This window comes from Staurois parvus, unplaced genomic scaffold (assembly GCF_062004578.1).
Source record: "Staurois parvus isolate SC_StPar_1 unplaced genomic scaffold, SC_StPar_1.0 ptg000538l, whole genome shotgun sequence".
Taxonomy (NCBI): domain Eukaryota; kingdom Metazoa; phylum Chordata; class Amphibia; order Anura; family Ranidae; genus Staurois; species Staurois parvus.
The window spans coordinates 8,316,169-8,331,734 of NW_028318334.1; the positions used below are offsets into that span (position 1 = coordinate 8,316,169).

At 40.0% G+C, this 15,566-nt stretch overlaps 1 protein-coding gene across 2 annotated transcripts in view; it reads left to right on the top strand.

Annotated features, from left to right (window-relative positions):
* The window catches only part of LOC149451476 (lysosomal alpha-glucosidase-like), an 83,071-nt gene that overhangs the window by 29,911 nt on the left and 37,594 nt on the right, over nucleotides 1–15,566 (top strand). For both annotated transcript variants that reach the window (XM_089690653.1, XM_089690654.1), the window contains 4 exons: nucleotides 242–361; nucleotides 3,194–3,312; nucleotides 4,312–4,443; nucleotides 14,836–14,946. In XM_089690653.1, the coding sequence (XP_089546779.1) occupies nucleotides 242–361; nucleotides 3,194–3,312; nucleotides 4,312–4,443; nucleotides 14,836–14,946 (482 nt within the window). The remainder of the gene's footprint in view (nucleotides 1–241; nucleotides 362–3,193; nucleotides 3,313–4,311; nucleotides 4,444–14,835; nucleotides 14,947–15,566) is intronic.

The window sequence follows — 15,566 nt, forward strand, 5'->3', positions numbered from 1 at the left end:
AGGACAAAATTATTGCTGAATAAACAAGTCCAAAGCAGAAATGTCAACATTGCTTTAGTCCATAGAGGGTTTAAAGGTGCGAGAAGTGAGGAGGTTAAAGTTACAGTTCCTAAAAGCATATCTGTGTTTATACTTTTGTCTGTGTGATTTGCTTAGATTTCTTGCACTTGATTCTATTCTATATTTCTATTCTTCGGATTGAGACAATTGGCTTATTGTTGCTCATATGTTTTGTTTGTAGATGTTCTGTTGCAACCAGCTCCAGCCTTGACTTGGAGAACCACTGGAGGAGTCTTAGACTTTTATGTGTTCTTGGGCCCAGACCCCAAGGCTGTAATACGACAGTATCAAGAAGTGATTGGTAAACATCAAAACTTTGTGTGTACATACTGTTCATTACTTTTCTATTAAAATGCATCATATTGGAGAATTAATTGCAACCCTCACACGTCATTCACTGTACCTTCGAGCACACGTCCTTTAAATCCTGCCTCCTGATTGCCTCCCACTTGCAAATAATAGCCTTTAGCTCCTATTCAGTGATAATGGAGAAATTTAGACTGGTTGCCACACATCCGATAAAATCATCTTTATTGAGTTTTCATCCAAGTACACTCCTCATACTGTAGAAAATGGAATACATAAATGTATTTGTGTAGTTGTAATGAATTGTTATGTGGTACTATCTATATACAGTACTAGGAAGCATAGCTAGTCAATGACAATTGTCAGCGGCTGTTCTTCAGCTATCTGACACAGGTTTTTGTTATTAAGAGATCACCTAAAGCAGAGTTCCAGTTGAATTTCTCCTCTCTTTTCTTACGTGTATCCTTCTAGACCCAAGCTTCAGTCTAGCAAAAGGTTGCCATAAGTAAACAAGACTACAAATAGGATTGTTTGGCTATACACCTGTAAGCGGTACCTTCACAGAACATCCCCTATTTTTATTATTTTTTATCTCTAAAATCTGATTGGGTTCCATTTGTTTAGTATTTATATATAAATACCAAATATATATATTTAATATATATATATTGTGTTTTTTCTTGCATATTGATGTTTCTTGGTACTCCTATTTGTGTTTTTACCTCACCTCTAGATCATAAATAGGTTGGGCTCTTTTCCTTTTTTTTTTCTTTTAGCTACAAAAACTGTAGCTGCTTACTTTTAAAATACACTTACTTATCCCTCGGTCCAGCGGTGTCCTCACCACCGCTGGTTTCACCGGCAGTTTTCTCTCCCCGGAACTGGCACTGGGACTTTCAGTGTGGACACCTGGCTGTGACAGCTTGCGACTTCACAGCCAGGTGCCCACTGCACATGTGCGAGTAGTGCTGCGCTTTTTGAATGGTCCCATAGTCTTCTGGGACCTGACAGGTGTGGGAGGGGGGGAGGACAACTCCTTTTTGCGACCACAGCGGAAGTGGGAGCGGGTACCTATCAAATTTGGGTACCCGCTACCCAAAGGTGCCAATCCTTTACAGGGAAGGTTTAAAGCAGAACTTCCCCTTTTGGGTGGAGCTCTGCTTTAAGGTGTGTGTTAATAATATTAGTAATAATAATATTATTATTATTATTATATAATCTGTGAGACTGTAATGTATCTATGATCAGCGTGAAACTCCTCAGATGGTCTGTTGTCTTCCCTTTTCTACTGTATGTGGAGTGTACTTGGATGAAAATGGATGATGGATATTGAAGTGCCTTTTTTATCTACCCTCCTGTAAGGTGCTGTTTTTCATGTGCAATAAATCAAGTTTTTACAGTTTACACTTAGAGGCGCCTTTCTCCTCTCTTTTCTTACAGTTTTTGTAGCTGCTGACTTTTATTTTTCTTTTATTCAACTGGAACTCCGCTTTAAGTAATCTCTTAATAACAAAAACCTGTGTCAGATAACTGAAGTACAGCCACTGACAATTGTCATAGACTAGCTATGCTTCCTAGTATAGTACCAGATAACAATTCATTACAACTACATAAATACATTTATGTATTCCATTTTCTACTGTATGTGGAGTATACTTGGATGAAAACTCAATAAAGGTGATTTTATCAGATGTGTGGCCACCAGACTAATTTCTCCATTATGAAGACTGCAACGAACAGAGCCAACACCTGTTAGAGTGCATGGAGGTGGAACAGGTGGAAACCGATGACCTGTTTTTAGGCTTCAAAGCAATGATTAATGCAGGTTTAGCCTTCTGGATCGTTTAACCACAAATATCTCACTACTATGCCAAGGTTGGATTACCGTCAAGGCCAGTTATTTAACAATGGCATTTAAATACCCAAAATGAGAGGAAGGCCAGGTTTAATATGGTAATATCAAGTAAGTTCAAATGTTAAGATGCTGTTACAAATGTGTAGCTTTTACAAAGGCAAAATCATAATATCCTAGCACAAAAACTGAAAATGGAAAGCAATAAATAGACTGTCAACTTGGCCTGTGACTTTGCCCACCCAGCAAAGTGTACTACCTGATCCACACTCTCACCAGCTCCCCCTGGAGCTCTGACTTCTTTACTCTAATGAAGTTGGATTACTGGATATGAGGGAGCATGAGGCCTTCAATATGGGACAGTGCTTGGGCCAGAAAAGCCAAATTCAAAGCCTGAATGTGTGGGAGGGGCAATGTTGTCCTCCAAGAAAGATGTGAGTTAATGCACATCTTTAGCAGAATACTAGCTCTTGTTAATTCTTCTTTATAGGGCCCGTGCACTTTGATGCTTTGGGGTAACATAACACACCAATACACCCTTTAGTGTGTGGAGATGCCATTTAATTTCCATGCAGTGCACCATAATGCATGGTAATACAGTACTGTGTGTTGTGGTGTGCTGCTTGTTAAAAAATAGTGTCTATCTGCTTTTCAGTCACCTGTGGTTTGATGGCAGCCCATTCAAATGAATAGACAGTGTGTGTGTTAAACACAGCAAAATGGACTGGCTAGGAGTGAATGGGCCGTGAAAGTTGGTAGGCTGTAGAATGACCTACAGCTGGAGGAAGCAATCACAACATTTCTTATAGTTATTGCTATCTAAAGGATAGTGTAACATTGTCCATTTTAATTGTCAGTTTTAACTTAAACTGCTGAAATTTGGAAAAGATTGGACCGAGCGATCATCCTTATTACAAATATGATGTAATGACACAGCCTGTGTCTGCAGACCTGACCTGTCCATTTTCTGCACAGGACTTCCTTTCATGCCACCTTTTTGGGGACTTGGATTCCATATATGTCGTTGGGGATACACAACTTCTGAAATGACTCGTGAGGTGGTGAAAAATATGAGCAAGGCCAATATGCCTTTGGTAAGAGGACATAAATACCTATTTTATTTCTTACTAGGGTAAACATTCTAAATTCTTCATTTATAAATCGTAAAGCTGAATTCCATGCAGACTGCTGTATATACAGATGAAATGCCTATTTAAGAGTTGTTTTATAAAAAGATTTGTATTTCTCTCCCTCCAGTTCTGATATATACACAATTGTACACTACGAAGCCGCCCTATACTTTGTGCTTTTTTATATCTAACTGGGGTTCAGCATTAAAGAATACAGCCTGATTACTTCTCTGCCCCCAACCTGTGATTAAACATTGAAGGATCAGCAGAATCATGGTCATGAATTATCTCTCTGTTTCACTCTGCTTTCTCCTACTGCCAACATTTTCTTGCCAACTGTGTGTTTTGCAGAACACATGATTGACCACTAGTTCTGCCTCTCACAGTCTGTACAGTGGATTTGCAGTTCTTTAAGGGATAAAGCATGGCAAGAGGTGTATTGCAGAGATGAACATGCTTTAACAATGGGGTGAAATGTTCAGGAAAATGTTGCTACATCTGTACTTGGCAAAGATTTAGATGTGAATGGAGTGGAGAAAAGTTTATTATTGAGGTTTACATACACTTTAATGAATTATGTAGATGACCACTGTTGACCTCCGTCTGGAAACACTGGCTGCCTTTCTTGTCATGCTGATCCTATGGCTTCCGAACTTTGACCTTACTAACTGCATACTAGTTCTGAATTGGTGACTCGCACTAAAGTCTGAACTCTTGGTCTTCATAATTGTTCCAAAATGTCTGCATAAAAGCCAGGCAAATAGCACTTGCTAAGGAGTTCAGCAGCGGCAACCTACATATTTTCCATATGAGGCATTTTTTGGGGGTTTTTTTTGGCTGCCTTGATTGCTAAGCCAGAGTAATGTTCAGGAAGTCAGGAAATGAAACAAATGGTGACCAAGAGACTTTTTTATTTAACCTATTCTGATATCTGTAATCCTTTCACACCTATATGTTTCCCAGGACGTACAATGGAATGACATTGACTACATGGATGCATACAGAGACTTCACATATGACCAGATACATTTTAAGGACTATGCAGAGATGGTAAAAGAATTCCATGAGCAAGGTCGTAAATATGTCATGATTGTGGTAAGGAACCGTGTTAAAATTCAAGTGTAGAGTATATAGGAAATACATTTTAAAGTGTATCTATAGACAAAGCTTTTTGAAAATGGTGAGTAAGAAGATAAAAATCGGTTAAGTTTTAGTTTTTTTTTTGTTTTTTTTTTCCTGTCTCCTCTGTGTAGATTCACTCTGTTTGTCCTGATGATCATTTTCAGAGGAACAGTTAATGATGGAAATAACATAATATCTTAATTGTACAAGACAGCAAGTGATAGACTGTGGGGCTTTATGGGGAATAAACAAAGGAAAGGATTCTTATGCACTACCAAAAAAAATAAATAAATACCCACTACACTAAAGCTGCAAGCACCAGAAAGTGTTCCATCACTTAAGCAGTAAATAAATAATAATAAAAATTGCTGCACTAAAATCTAACAAATCTACCTCTTAAACAATATGCCAAAAAGATAATATATAAATCTCTATATAAAGTACATAAACCAAGGTTGAATTCAACAGTGTACATCAGTAAACTTCCGACAGAACCTCAATTAGAAAAATATAAAGTAAAAAATATTAGGTAGTAAACAACACATGCAAACCCCAATATGTCAATAAGTATATAAGAATTAGACATTCATGAGCATAAAATTATAAACACCCGGCTGACCACCTGGTATGGGCCGTGTGTAATAAAGTGTAAATCACAAACACTAAATATAAAACTCGTGACATAAAATGATGATAAATAAAGTTTATAAATAAAGTAACAGTCCACGGTGACAATATTGAATCCCACAGGATAATAAATCCACAGTGCAATGCTCATCAATCTTCCTCTTGGTGTGCTGCTGTATGCACCACCACCAGGCATGCAGGCTCACCTCCATAAATTGACCCACATGACAGGTCAAACTGTGCTTAAGTCCATATTTTTATTCCTCTGTGTCATGGATGATGGAAAATCCACTTCCACAGGGACCCGGTAGATGACGTATTCAAAAACACAATAATGAAAAGGGGGTTCTCAGTGCAATAAGTTTTATCATACAGCATTAGGTATGGATAAAAAAAGTTGGCGGTGATCGTCGCGGCACCAGAAATGACATCACCACGCTTCTGTCCTACGTATTGTGTCACTCATCACGTGACTTCACCAGGGTAGGAAGCTGGTGTGGTTCACAAGTCTTTATAGAGAAAAGGTACCCTAGGTGACTGATACATCCGGCAATTACCATATTACTAGTGACCAAACAATGTCCATAATACTGCAGATTCTAATAACATAATACGAATTAACCATTTCCCTCCCGGCCTATGGCCGAATGGCGGCCGGCAAAAACCCTCACCTTTCCGAGTGGACGCCATATGGCGTCCTTTGCGGCATGCGCAGTTTGCGCGCCTCCGTGATCTGTCACCGACCATGTACCTCGGACATGGCCGATGACAGATCTGAGTACCGGCCCCATTGTCGGTACCATGTGACCTGTTGTGACCAATCACAGCAGATCACATGACAGTTGTATACATTGTATACTAGTGTGTCTAGCTGTGAATGGTTACAGCGATCACATGCACAAGCTGGACCAATCACAGCCCAGCTGTGTCATGTGATTAGCCGTGGCCAAATCACAGCTAAGCAAAAAAAAAAACTGAATCGATGTCATTCAGGTAAATGCTTGCTTATAGCAAAGTAATTCTTTGCTATAAGCAAATTGTGTAAAAAAAAAAATACTGATCACTTCCCCAAAGTAGTACAATGTTACTATGGTAACATTGTACTACTTTGGTCATAGTGAAATATGAAAAAAAAATCTTAAAAGAAAAAAAATGTAATAAAAAATTTTAAATAATAAAAAAAATTATATATATTTTTTTTTTTCATACTCTCACAAGTCAGTGTCCCTGATCACCGTGATGACAGTTATATGATGACACTGTACTGCACTGGTGACAGTATGTAAAAAAAAAAAAAATTGTGAAAATAATTTTTTTAATTTTCCGAAAAATTATGACAAAAAAAATACAACTTCAAAAAACTCGCTATGCCTCTTATGAAGTACGCCGGACTGTCTACTTTGCAAAAAGGGGTCATTTGGAGGATATCTGTACTGTTCTGACATTCTTGGACCTCAAGAAATTAGATTGGCTGTCAGTACTTCAGGATTGATCAATTTTCAGATATATCCCATAGTTTGTGAACTCTATAACTTTCCTACAAACTAAAAAATACATCCTAATTTGGGTTATTTTCACCAAAGACATGTAGCAGAATACATCTTGGCCTAAATTTATGAAGAACAATTATTTATTTGCAAACTTTTATAACAGAAACAAAGAAAAACGTGTTTTGTTTTTGTTTTATTTTCAGAATTTTCTGACTTTTTTTGTTAATTTAGCAAAAAACAAAAACCCCAGTGGTGATTAAATACCACCAAAAGAAAGCTCTAGCTGTGTGACGAAAAAGATAAAATTTTAGTTTTGGTACAATGTTGTATGACCGCGCAATTGTCATTAAAATTGTGAGAGCGCTGAAACCTGAAAAATGGCCTGGGCAGGAAGGGGGTAAAAGTGCCCGGTATTGAAGAGGTTAAGGAATATGGCTAACATGGTAATACATACAATCCTACCCCATTAATCACTAGATGCTACAAATGAAGGATAAGAAATATCTATCTATCATTACGTAAGGCCAAATCATATTGGTGAGTGCCCTCTGCTGGTAAAGCCAATATTAACCAGAGGGGAAAATTGCAACCTATCAATAGGTAACTCACTAACACCACCAACAAATAAAAGGCAAAATGTATATCAATCGAAAAAACAAGAGGCCGCTAAGAAGTAAAGAATGTATTACTAAAATCCCAAATAAGTACAATACCCTCCCGTATAAAAGCTAACTAAACCCCTTTCACCTAAGGGGGTGGTATTAATAATCACTGAAGAAACAATTGACATCAAACTCAATATTATATCAAAGGAGACAGCTTGATGAAGGGCCTTGATTTTATTCCCCCCTCTCCAGTGGGGGTGATATTTCTCTGTATCCCAAAATTTGAGACCAGATGGATCCTTGTCATGATATAACGCAAATTGCTTGCAAACACTGTGATTAGTAATACTCTGCACGTTCTCTTAACCTCCCTGGTGGTATGATTATGTCAGATTTTTGGTGCTGAAAGCAGTACCGTTATTTTGCATGGAAATATGTATTTTTTTTTTATTGTAGGCTGTAATTTTTAGGAATAAGTCACTGAAATGTGTCCGAACAAGAGTCTAGTAAACATTCCGGATATGATAAAACTTGAAACACGAAATCATAAATTATAATTTAATAAATAATCATAAAAAATAATATAATAATAATAAATTTAATTCAATAATATAATCCAAACAAAAACACTGAAATTTGAAATATAGCGCCAAGTTCGCACATCACTGAGCAAAGTCACAGAATCGTTTTCAGTGTCTGATGACGAATTTCCCCACGAATCATCACTCAATTCTGCAAGTGGTTCTGATTTACTATCACTGTTCTCTAGCTGGTCTAAAACCGCTTTTGACCTAAAGGGACACTTTTTGGACGCCATGGACTTTTCTAAGTTTCCAGGCAGAAAGAACAGTCAAAATGCAGGCAGGGCACAGGACAAAGCAGTAGGGACAAAATGTATGCGAATTGGTTTGAAACAGCAATGTTTTACTATGTAATATTCGTTTAGAAAAAAATTAAATTTTTTAAATTTGCCGCCGGTTCTGGCGCCCGTACGTCCCGGCGTCACAGGATGCCGGCATCGGCCGGAGGAGATGGTCGGGGACGCTGCAGGGGACACATCGCGGGAGCAAAGGACAAGGTAAGCTCTGCAGGGACTCCCTGAGCAACGCCGCATGGCAAGCCCAAGTGTAGCTCGGGGTTACCGCTCTTGGTACTGAAATTTTACCCCGAGCTACACTCGGGAATACCGCCAGGGAGGTTAAGCGTTTCCACAAAGGCCTTTTAGTTCTTCCAATATACGGAGTTCCGCAGGAATACTGAAGTACAACACCATCAGTTTTACATTTGATACACTCCTTAACCTCTTGCCGACCGCGCATAGCCGAATGACGGCTTCACCGCGGCCGGCCAGTTTTGGGTGGACGTCATATGACGTCCTCCCAGAACGCGCTCTCTTGCGCGGCCCAGGGGGCGCCCCCGGCGATCTCCGTGATCGCTGTGTCCTACGGACACAGCTGATCACGTGATGTGGTAAAAGGCCAATCACAGCGGCCTTTTACCACGTGATCAGCGGTGTCCAATGACATGCTGATCACAGGGAAATGCAAGTGCCGGTTCTCGGCTGCACTTTCCTCACGCTGTCAGATCGTGAGGAAAGTACTGCCGAGAACCGGCAGTTGTCAGAGCGGGGATCGGCACCGATCATCAGGGCACTGATGATCAGTGCCCTGATGATCGGTGCCCAGCAGTGACACCCGCAAGTTCCGCCCAGCAGTGCGCCCACTAGCTCCGCCCACCCGTGCCCAGCAGTGCCCCCACCTGTGCCCAGCAGTGCACCCACCTGTGCCCAGCAGTGCACCCACCTGTGCCACTCTGCAGTGCCACCTACCTGTGCCCAGAAGTGCCACCTACATGTGCCCAGCAGTGCCACCCACCTGTGCCCACCCACCTGTGCCCACCAGTGCCACCCACCTGTGCCCACCCACCAGTGCCACCCACCAGTGCAGCCCAGCAGTGCTGCCAGTCAGTGCCCAGGGGTTGTGCCAGTCAGTGCCGCAAGTCAGTGCCCAGCAGTGATGCCAGTCAGTGCCGTCTATCAGTACCCATAATCAGTGTCACCTATCAGTGCTGCATATCAGTGCCGCCTATCCGTGACCCCTAATTAGTGCTGTCTATCAGTGCCGCCTATCCGTGCCACCTCATTAGTACTGCCTATCAGTGCCCATCAGTGCCGCCTATCAGTGCCCATCAGTGCTGCCTCATCAACGCACATCAGTGAAGGAGAAAAAATACCTGTTTGAAAAATTTTATAAAAGAAACAAATAAACTTTTTTTTTTTTTTTCAAATTTTTTGCACTTTTTTTATTTATAGCGCAAAAAGTAAAGCGCCCAGTGGCGATTAAATACCACCAAAAGAAAGCTCTATTTGTGAGAAAAAAATGATCAAAATTTCATATGGGTACAATGTTGCATGACCGCGCAATTGTCAATCAAAGTGCGGCAGCGCTGAAAGCTGAAAATTGGCCTGGTAAGGAAGGGGGTATAAGTGCCTGGTAGGCAAGTGGTTAATTGGATACGGAGTCCGCGTCACATGTGAGGTAAAGCTATCTCTTTTTGTATTTAATCCCTGCGTGGCAACACAGGCATAACAGCTCTAACAGAGAAAGAAATTATTTTTGATATTTTAGAATAGGCCAATATTTGATGGAAATCTTTTCAATCTTCCTGTGTTGGACACTAAAATCCAATATTATAGGTATTTGATAGTTTGGCTGTTCTGTTCTTTTATCTTCTATTAATGTTTTCCTATCATATTCTGCAACCTCTCGAGTCTTCTGATTGTTAAAAGTCTCTTCATATCCTTTCTGAATAAACTGATGTCCAATTGTTGCAGCCTGCTCTTCATAATCCATTCTCTCTGTAGTTTCTTATCAGAGAAATAAATTGACCCTTAGGTATATTGATTAGCCAATGCAAGTGATGGCAGCTATCAAAAAGGGTATACCCATTCTGATCAACTGTTTTAAAGTGCGTTCTAGTCACATATCTATTTCCCTCTACACTTATTTCCAGATCAAGAAAATTAATTCTCTTACTGTCATAAACCCAGGCCAATTGGATATCTTTCTCATTACAATTCAGGGTATTAAGAAATGGTTATATGCTTTCCTTATTTTCTTCCCAGATAAGATTATTTAAGCGATTTATTGATGAGATTATGATTAACTATTTTGGTCTATTATGATAATCACCTCTTCTTCCCATTGAGACATGAATAAGTTAGCTAAACTAGGGGCAAATCTAGCCTCCATAGCTATCCCTTTGTTCTGTTTGAAATACTAATGATCATGCCAGAAATAATTGTCAGATAAAATTCCAGACACTTCAATAAATATTTCTTCTGTGTGCAATGAAGCCCACTCAGTTCTCTGATGGCCCAGTTTGCAGCATCCAGTGCCTCCTTATGTCTTATAACAGTATATAGTGAGGATTAATCCGCTGTGGCCAGCAGTATTGGTCACAATTTAGACTAGTGTATGCTTTCCCTCCAGTAAAGTTTTTCGCTTGACTGCTCTGCAAGATATAGGAAGAAACAATCTAGTGATCATCATTCCAAATTGGCCCAGGTACACAAACATACATGGACTCCAGGCAGGCAAGCCTTGGCCACTGCCAAACAGGCCAGACCTCCTGTCACAGGACCCTTTTGCTCCAACCTGCTTCTTATTTGCTGGCTTTAATAGCATAGCTGTTGTAAACCAGGTTCTAAGGGATCGGGTATTCCAAACTCTGTCATTCCCACCTTGCTCAAGGTGATAAAATCCACCTTTTTTAAGCATCCATCCATCAGGTCTGCAGAGCATACTTTTAGCTAATATGAAAGCGGGCACATTGAGCTCCATGAATATTCTCTTCACATCCTGGCCATCCTTCAGTCAAGCGTGGACCATCATTTGGCCCTTAGCACTCTAAAAGGGACATGTTTCTGCCTTTTTCATTCTATTACAGAAACCTTTGACTTTGCACTCTCATATCTAGACTTTTATATAAGATGCTGCTCTTGTCAATCCCCCACTTCAACCTCCTGTATTTTTTATAGAACGTGAATCTGGTACTTTCAGACCCAGACCCTCCTTCCTCCCCAAGATAGTCTCTTTCTTTCACTTCAGTGAGGACATTGTCCTTCCTTCCCAATGTCCTGCTCTGGGATCTCAGTCCACTGCCTGGATATCATTTGATCAGTTAGGGCCTATCTAGCTGCAACATATTTCTTAAGAAAGAGTCACGTTTTGTACTCCCTGAAGGCCATAAATAGGAACATCATACATCTTCTTCTATCATTGCTAGGTGACTCAGGATGCTTATTTTCAGGGTTTATATCCTCAAGAAAGGGGTTCCTCTCTACCTTATTAGAGCCATTCCACAGGAATTTAGGTGTTTCCTGGGCTTTTCAGCATTAAGCATCTGTTTTGTAGGTTTGTAAGGTCTTCTGTTCATGTTTTTTTAAAGGGTAGATGTTTAGGCCTCTGTTGATGTGAGCTTTCAGCTGCAACCTGCCTAAAGCTATCATCTAAGTATTTAGAGTAAAAATATAAATATAAGCTCCGTGCTATGGTATATAAAAAAATAAATGTAGTGTAGCTAAATACACAATGATTACTCCCCTAGTGGGATAATCTCTGTATATGTTTTACGTTGGTGCGACGCTTGCTATGACACAATAAAAATAAAATTATGTCTACTAGCTCCTTAGAAAATATAAAGTGCCATCATATAATTGAAATCGTTCATGAACCTAAAATTCATATAACTGAAATAGTGCATGAACCTAAAATATCACCTCTAAACCTTATAAGTATCATAATCATACTTAAATACTGTATATCAATTCCTTTTTCCCATTATAAGAGTTACTGTGTATAATATAAAAGACAAATCCCTTGGTGCAAAATAAAGTGACTGGTGCTAAGACTTCACATTTTTCGGTGTATAATGTGTGCAACACACCTCATGCTCCCCTCTTTCACCACACTTACCAGAATATGGCAACCCCTTTTATCATAAGTGGGTCTCGAGCGCTTTAAGATTAACTCTGTCACTGGTCCCAATGTCCCTGCTCTTTTGGGAAGGCTTTTCTGCAGTTCTTTTCTATTATACATGAATGTATGGAAAGAGAGAAGGAGCCCAGAGGCAGCCTCCAATACCGTAATTCAGTTTTATTTTCAACATAAACAGTTAAAAAGCCACTTATAATAATATAATGCTTGCACTACATATTAGCCACATCGCATATGTTACTTTCTGTGATCACCTGCGTCCACATCTGCTCAGTTAATTACCTGGACTCCATTATATACTTTTCTAATACGGATTCTTCCTCAACTGCTCCACAAAATAGAGGAAGAGAAGAAAATGGTGATTCTTATTGCTCCAAACTGGCCCAGAAGAAACTGGTAAACAAACATACTCAAACTGCTAGGAGATGACCAATGTCTCCTACAAACAGGCCAGACCTGCTGTCTCAAAGCCCCTTGTTTCAATCTGCTTCTCTGTCACTGGCTTTAACAGGGCTGTTGAAACCCAGGTCTTGATGGTCATTCCCACATTGCTCAAAGCCAGGAAAGCCACTTTGAGAAAAGTCTACTACTATATTTGCAGATCATTATTTTGCCCAAAGACTACTCTGTACCTCACATTCTGGCTTTACTGCAGTTGAGACTTGACCATAGCTTGGCTCCAGATATCCTTAGTAGACAGGTGTCAGCATTTCTATTATATACTAGAAATTTTGGCCTTACTATCATTTGTTAAAACCTTCCTTCAAGACGTCTCATGGATCAGACCACCAATTAAGCACCCTGTGCTTCCATGGGATCTCAACTTTGTTTTCTCTTCTCTGCAGAAACCATCCTTTGAATCAATTAAGTAACTCCTTTTTGGGTGATTTTGGGTTAATCTTCACAAGGATAGGGTGGTCTTGGTCTAAGACACTCCTTCCTACCTAATGTGGTATCAGCATTCCACCTTGAAGAAGACATTATTCTATGCTTCCCTATGCCCCGCTCCTAAGCATCCCAAGGAAATTGCTTTCCACTGTTTGGATTTAGTCAGAGCTATCATAATTTGAAAGCCGCATCCTCTATCCAGCAAACAGATTCTCTTTTTGTCTTGTCAACAGGATCTTTAAAAAGATACTCTGCGTCCAGGTCCACTACTGATAGATGGATAGGGCAACTCATTGTAAGGGTCGTAGACCATCTTTCTACGCTCTAAAGGATAAGGTACCTCTCCAGTCCCCTTACATGCTTTCTCCACCAAATCGGTGGGGGTTTCCTGAGCATTCCAACATCAAGTCTCTTTCTTCGTTTTGTAAGGCCACCACCTGGATGCAGTTTTCGGCACAAGTTTCTTTCAGCGGCACTTTGAGTTAAATCCATGACTCTTGTCTGTTTTGTTGGACCCATTGGGCCATTTTCTGTTTGCCTTGTTGTTGCCCACCCCTCAGATTCATTGCTTGGGGATGCCTCAGAGTCTGATATGAAACCAGTGACTTTTACTGTACAATTAAGATAAAAGAAATTGTGACCTACCTGTAAATTCCATGTCTTGGCGTACAGTACATGACACAGGACACATTCACTCCTGTTCCTTTGTTACTCTGTATTGCTTGCTTAAAAACTGAGGTCTCTCGGAGTTGGGTAGGCATATATGGATATGACCAGGAGGGCATGTTCAAATCTTTGCCAGTGTCTAATCACCAGAAGGTAGCTGCTGTATCCCAGGGTCTGAGTATCCAGTCTGTGTCCTGTACTGTACTTCAAGATACAGAATATACAGGTAGGTAAAATTTTTCAATGCTAAAGTATAGCCTGTATTTAGGTAGCTCTGTGCTTTTGTAAGTTTATTGAAAAGTTAGGAAAGATGGAAAAAGTGTTTTGTTTTTTTTTTTCAAAAGAAACTGTGTCTTCAAGATGTGGAATTTACAGGAAAGTCCAAATTGTTTTTTCTTTGTAGGTGCTACTAGAACAGGAGACAAAGGGAAAATTTCCAGTGGAAACTCTTTATCTACTTCCTCTTGTACCTGTGGGACAGGAAATTAAAATGGAAGTAAACTCCCACTGGACACTTGTAACTACAGGTATGCTTTATTGTAAGCTTACCTTTAGGTACAAGAATTATCTCCTAAAAGTACACCGTTTAGGAGATATTCAGTGTCCTTGCAGCCAATGACGTCACCGGCGCATGCCCTCTGAAGGAACGGTATACCCGTGCTGTTCCCTCAGAGCTCTGTGCCTTGGCTGAGACTCCTGCACGCATGCAAGCGGCCAGGGCCCGTGAACCTGGAAGGAAGACCGGGTGAAGATGGAAGTTCTGTCAGCGGTGGCAGCACGCCGCTGGAGGGCTTTGTTCTAAGGTAAGTCTTTCATAATGTGCTAGTGTGCGATGCATACTAACACATTATTACATTATTTTGCAGGGAATTTTTTTTTTTTTTTTGCGGTTTACTATTGTTTTAAGTAAAACATCCCCCAATGGTCAGGAAAATAATCCAGCAGGCTTTGATTTTATTGCTACTTTTACATAACTACAAAACATCAAAAAAGGTTTTGGCTAGAGATGGTCTTAAGTGTCATAGTAAAAGTGGTTTATGAATTCCAGAGGATCCTTAGTTAACTTTTAAAGCCTATAATGCTGATTTTTAGGACCCGGCTATCAGCAGTTCAAGTCCTCCTGGAAGTTATCCACCTTATGATGAAGGACTGAAGAGGAAGGTGTTCATCACTAATGGGACTGGTCAGCCTCTTGTAGGCAAGGTATGATGCATGTTTGAGAATTCTTTCTGGTGCACAAGGTCATTACATGTTCCTCAAGTGCTTTTAAATATCCATGTTTAATATCTCCATGCTGTGCATGAATGAAAAACTAACACCTTTCTAACAAATGCTCCATGGCAAATACTATCAAACAACTGTTAAACTTGTCTATGATTTTGGAGATAGATTCACTTCCTGTGTAGTCAAAACAATTATCTACTGTGGCTTATCTCTGTGGCTGGCTTAGCTTTGAAAATGTCTCTTATCAGTTCCTAACTGATTAATTGATGAATACTTCCTTGTGTAGTCCTCATGTCCATTACCTTTTATCTCCTTCCTGTACTATGCTTCCTTTACCTTTCCTTCTCACATTAGTTTTCCCCTATCCTTAAATTCTCATTACTTTACCCCCTCATCTACAACCTACAGAAGATAGATAGGTGCACACATAAGTATGTATGTATATACGGCATGTGTGTGTGTACATTATTACTGCACTCAACAATTCCTGCAAATATTGAACCATATGCTAACATAAACACACCAGGGCAGTGTGGCATGAGCGTTTAATGAGAAAATGAAAAAAAAAAGTTCCTCCATGTATTACCCCTAAAAATACA